Below are 6,000 nucleotides of genomic sequence, written 5' to 3'. Positions count from 1 at the left end.
TGAGCGGTGAGTGTGTCAGGGCCAGTACCTCGCCGGTTGGTCCATACTCCCCAGAATATAATCCTGGGTAATGTTGGTCAGGCGGGAAATTGTCTGGGTCTACATGTTGTATATACATCATATATCATGTTAGAATATGTTGGAGGCTACACCCCTCATTGTCACGAACCTAAGTTCCACCCGTTAGCTCGCATGGCAGCCATGTTGGCATCGTCCATCACAAAATCAACCATTTCCGGCTTCTCTAAGACGCTCCACTGCTGTGTCGAACCAGCTGCTTCTCCATCAGCACTCATAGTATCTGATCCAGCCTCACTATCGTCCTCATCACTGTAGTCTTCACCCGACGCAAAGCCCTCACCTTCACTTCTCGCTCGACTCCACTCGTCATCATCATCGTAAAACGTAATCTCGGTCTCTGTTTCCTCGCAATCAGAGTTCAACGCATCAAACTCGTCAGCGAAAGCGGGGGCAGCGATAGGAGAGGCTGAGACCGACGTTCTTTCAGGTGAAATTGGAGCGGAACACAGCGAGGCTGGAGCAGAAGTCGGCGAAACAGGGGTAGAGGTTGCCGCGTCGGGGACAGGAGTCTGGGAAATGGATGCTGAGCTTTCACTATGATACGCACAACGTTAGTATACATAATCAGCATCAAAGACTTTGCCACGTACCAATCGTCTTCTGGTGCTGCAACTGGACATTCAGGAGCTGGACATTCAGGAGGCGGGGGTGGCGCAGGCGCTGCAGACAACGTTCGAGGCGACGGTGCTTCTGACGTATCTTGAGGATCGGTGGAACCCCTGTCGATAGACAATATATGTTAGCTGCTGTTCATGTTGTTTACATGTTGTCGATAACGACGTTGTAGGGAAAGCATAGCGACGCTGTATCCATGTTGTATGTCCCAAATGTTGTATGTACCTGCGCAGCGTACAACAACACTTCGTGAGAACATGTAGTATCTGACAGCATAAAACATGGTGTACCTCTCTGGTGTCCCACTTGGTTGGCGGCTCCTCTTCTTGTTCGCTTCACCAATCGCCTCCAATCTCTTCCTGGCCTCGGCCAAAGCGATGCTCCCTTGTTCCTCGGCATTCGCCGAATCTTCACAGCGCGATTCGGCAGCTGCTGTCCTCGCTGCTTTTGCCGCTGCCTTAGCAACTTGCGACGCGGTGGGTTTTCGTGGCTTCTTGGTCGGGGTCGCCTTCTTGGTCGGGGTCGCCTTCTTGGTCGGGGTCGCCGCGGCCGTCTTCTTCTTCTTCTTCTTTGGCAGCCGTGTCTTGACTGGGGAGTCTGCTGCATCCAGTCGCTCATCGTCTGCATCAGCATCCGCTTCCTCGTCGAACCGATCGGGATCATAGTCCTCATCATCGTCGCTCAAGTCCCTACTAGCAGCCAACCGTTTCTTGCCGGAGCCTGTTAACGTCTTTGCGGCGACAGCACGTTGCTGTTGCGAGATCAAACGTCGCTGCGCACGCACGTAACAGGCATCTTTGCCGATCGGAACCGGAAGCAGAGGACGAGCTGTCGCGCTGCGTGTAGGTGCTGGATCTTCTCCGAAGTCAGCATCCTCCTCTCGTTCGCCAGCCAGGTACGCCGCATGCTCCTTCCTGATGCGCTCTCGGTCGTGCGCAGTTCGGCCATCCAGACGTTGCCGGAACTGCTGGCGTTCGCGGTGTGTTTCTCGAGGCGGGGCCATCGTGCACACGTGTCTCTCCTTCAGGTCTTTTCTCGAAATGAGCTCTCAGCCACCAACCCAGGGGAGAATCTGTATTGTTTATTGCCAAAGAGACTGATCTCAACAACCCCAGCCCTGTGCATTCTCAAGTTTGCCCATATTTTGCAACAAAATAGCCCAACTTTTAACATGTTGTACGTACAACATGATTCCTGCTGTACGTACAACCGTTGGGCGTTGGGGGGTTAAGTGCAGGAAGCGCACAATAATACATGTTCTGCTTGATTTTGTTTACAGTACGTTTTTGTGGTACTTTCGTTTTAAATTCCGTTCACCTCGTATACATCACCGACGACACGAATTTACATGTTCATAATTCTGTAGTATCACTTTTAAAAACTCATTTTTGGCATACCGATATGTCAACTTAGGGTAAAAAGCAAATAATCCCCGTAATAATCATCGATTAGCGACAAAAAGGGTGGTTGATTATACAGTCTTTTGCCCAATAAAGAACAGGTAAAATATGATAATCTTTAATGCTGTAAAATTTTGAAGCTGTAGCCACATGGATTGTTGTGTACTGCATTAGTAGATTAAGGTTTAGGATTCCACCAATCACAGCTTGTAAACCGGGGACACAGGCGAAAACCCACCGCAAGCGTGGAATCCAAGCTTTCCGCGCGTAAAGTTTAATTCATTCCTGCATTCTCTCTCAAGCAACGATATCGCCTGTGCTCACACGGAAGAGGCCGTTTAAGAAGCGCATTCGTCTCACAAAAGAGCAAGAACTACAAGTGTGCATGCGTCACCGCTCTATGCCAACCGAGTCGTACACGACGATAGCTACTTGGGCCAAGACCCAGTTTTGTCTTATTGACGCACCTTCAAAACAAGTAATCGGGCGCGTGCTCAAGTCCGAGAGCTCCCTCCGCCAACTGACCCACGAGTGTTTGGCTCGCAAGAAGCGCCGCCCGCTACACCAGCTGTGTCTTGACCAGTGTGTAGTCTAGTTCCTTACTTTTGCGAAGCGTACCAGCTGGCCCTGTCGGGTAGCATGATTATTGGCTATGCACGTAGACTGCTCGGACGTATTCGCATCCCGATGACATCGCGCCCATGCCTCGGATGGTCGTGGCTGCGCCATCTACAAACTAGGTATGGAATTCGCTGGAGACGCTCTAATGGGGAATCTGGAGAAGTGGATCTCACAGCGATAGCATCTGACTTTAAACGACTTCGCCAAGTTATTAGCCTCTACGCATCGACAGACGTCTTTAACATGGATGAAACCAGCTTCTACTACGACAATGTACCGCGCGGATCGATGTGCTTGAACAAGGCTTCAGCCTTAAAGCAAAACAAGTCGCGGCTTACTCTAGTTATGTGCTCTAATGCTACTGGCGACAGCAAGCTGCCACTGCTCTTTATCGGAAAGTCCGCTAAGCCACGCTGGCTCAACCAGAAACCTCAAGACATCGAATACGAATCGTCTAAAAAGGCCTGGATGACAACCAAATTGTACAAGACATGGTTACTAGATCTGGATAATGCCATGCGCGCCTCTGACAGACGTATTTTGCTGTTAGTCGACAATGCTTCCTCTCATTCTGAAACAGGACTAGAGCTTAAAAATGTACGCGTCGCTAAACTTCCGCTAAACACTACGTCAAAGCTACAGCCACTTGACCAACGTATCGTATACTGGGTCAAGCGCAATGTTTTAGCGAAGAAAATGCACTTCGCGCTGGACGATATTGAGAATGGCACAAGACAGCCATACAAAGTTATAATGCTTCGTGGGATTCAGTGGTGTGCTGAGGCGTGGCATGAGCTCTCACCAGAGACGATCGAGCATTGTTGGCGCCACACTGGTTTACTAATAAAAGCAGACGTTAGCTTTATTCTCTTTTCAGTTCTCGCCGCTCGAGCTTTTGCCTGTTCAACCGAATGACCTTGTGCTTTGTATATATATTAGGGGTTCTTTATTAGGGCAAAAGACTGTAGTTCCTTTTTGCGTATTTATGAAAACCACCTGATCTTTGCATCGAATAGTACCTGCTATTGGTGCACAGTACCTGCTATTGCTGTACTCACACAAGCCGAACTAGAGAATTGGGCTGGTAGCGCACGTTTTGAGATACATGATCTTTTTATATCTCTAAATGACTAGAATAGAAATGTGCTTTCGGTGAATTGACTTCTGCTATTAGCTATGCATTAAGATCAACTTTAATGTGTTTATGTGAGGCTTCGTTAGATTAAAGGCACTCGTTATTTTGCCCGAATAGGCAACACGCGACAGGACATCCGTGCCAGAATTGACCCGACAGGCATGCCCGAATATGCCCGACTTAGCTAGAGCCGGAGGGTCATCTTATGAAGTGTCCTCGAAAATATACGTATAGCCGGAAGCTCAATGAGAGCATGTAGAGAGAAGAACACACGTGTGTGGCATTCTGACATTTTGCTATAGCATGCATAACATCCAGGTATCCATCAAATGAAATTGTTGCGAACATCCAGCACTAGTCTGCATTAGAAAAATGAGCTAATAAAAAATTTGTTATCGTTAAATGCACATGCACAGATATCTAAAGTGCAGATACTGAATCTCCTTTTTACTCAGCAAACTAAGACATTCGGCGCCACAAAATATCTCGAAGGCTACTAGCATGTAAATCCCACAGTTGTAGTTATCGACTTGCACTCCGAGATCACTTTGGTAGGCACGGGTTCGATATTTTCTTGGGACGAAATCAGGTAGCATCGCCACCAACTTCTCGGCAAGTGGTCGAATGTTGACCCCGTAGGTGGAATTCATCGGGTCGTAGATAAAGACTTCTTTTCGTGAAAGATCCATCATGATTGAGCACCAGTGATTCTTTCCACATATCACTGGGATCAAAATTTTCTCTGTGGTCACGTCAAGGAAAATATTGTGCATGGTTTCAACAGAAGCGTAGCCATTCATGACGTTCCCAGTGAGGCCTGTGTGTACCGCAATCACTTCGGCCCTTGATGCGAACAGATTCGACATCAACATGTCAACTGAGTTGTCGCCCAGCGCAGATTTCCCAACCAGTTCCAGTGCTTCTGCCTGCGTCAGTAAACAAATGCACGTCTTAGTAAATAGTATTAATAAAGGCGTGTCATACAGAACATTCATACCTGAGTCGAAAGAAGCGGGATGGACTTCAGCTTCTCAATAAGATTGGGGTCTTGATTGACTTTGAAGCACGAGGGCATATGGAGAGGGAAGTCGACCGTTTCGATCCAGCTAACGGCCTTCTCCACAAGTATAGTCATCATCTTTGCCTTATGCCACATTTTCATCACACCCAGTGTCTTTGTAGAGTAGGTGCCGACACCAATAACTTCCACCACCACCATTTTTTCACCCAAGTTACCCGCACCCTTGTCCGACCGCTTTTTTTGGAGAGCGGAAACTTTGTCGAAACACTTCTAATATAATCGGCACGAAATATGCGCATGTTCGACTCGTTTGGTGTCACCTGCTTAGCTGGAGGTAGCGTCGCTAACATTCGAGCAATCGGGGCTTTAGGACTTTTGGTAAACTCGAACAACTTGAATCTGGATATAAGTGCTGCTGCTGAATCGTATGATGGCTGGTTGTCAAATGTGTACTGTAAGTTTGCCAGGCTAAGCTGTGATGCGTACATTTCCGAGTCATCTTGGACACGCGCGACCGCCTTACTTCGTGCACCCTTCTTAGCTTTCGCTGACTGTTTTGGGCGTCCACGTGATCTAGGAGGACGTGCAATTTCAAAGTCGCTATCTTGAGCAAGTTGCATTGTTGCCGACGGTTCGTTTGAAGCAGCTTCTGAAACTGGTAATTGAGTGCTCATATCACCCGTCTGGTTACCCGACTGATTACCCGACTCACCCGACTGATTACCCGACTCACCCGAATGGTTACCCGACTCTGTGACTTGGCCTGATTGACTGAGATCATCCCACTCACTATCCAACTCGACATTTGGCGAGACAGACGAGCTGTTAACTCTCGGTTCAGGCGTATGGTTGGTTTGTCGAACCTGCAGCCCTGCCAGTTGGGTAGAGGACTGCGACGAAACAGACGGTAGGTTCGGTACAGCATCTTCTGGTCCTGACGGAATATATTTACGGTTTGAATCCCAGGGACGCTCATCGACAATCATTACCCGACGCACAGCAAATGATTCCACAGGAGACGCACTGTCATTGGTGCTTTCGAAATCAATTGCTGACCGGACAGACGAAAGTAGCCAACGCTGATGCATTAACTGCGTCGGGATAACTGTTTTCATCTGTAGAGCTCT

At 48.3% G+C, this 6,000-nt stretch overlaps 1 protein-coding gene across 1 annotated transcript; it reads left to right on the top strand.

Annotated features, from left to right (window-relative positions):
* Positions 1-2,960: 2,960 nt before the first annotated feature.
* On the top strand, positions 2,961-3,471 carry PITG_12860 (uncharacterized protein; the record flags this gene model as incomplete). Its single annotated transcript, XM_002900185.1, has 3 exons — positions 2,961-3,059; positions 3,126-3,372; positions 3,452-3,471. The coding sequence occupies 3 exons, from the start codon at positions 2,961-2,963 to the stop codon at positions 3,469-3,471; spliced, it is 366 nt and encodes a 121-aa protein (XP_002900231.1).
* Between the last annotated feature and the right edge of the window lie 2,529 nt (positions 3,472-6,000).

This window comes from Phytophthora infestans, genomic scaffold (assembly GCF_000142945.1).
Source record: "Phytophthora infestans T30-4 supercont1.27 genomic scaffold, whole genome shotgun sequence".
In the NCBI taxonomy this organism is placed as follows: domain Eukaryota; phylum Oomycota; class Peronosporomycetes; order Peronosporales; family Peronosporaceae; genus Phytophthora; species Phytophthora infestans.
This window is presented reverse-complemented; position numbering and strand designations above follow the sequence as displayed.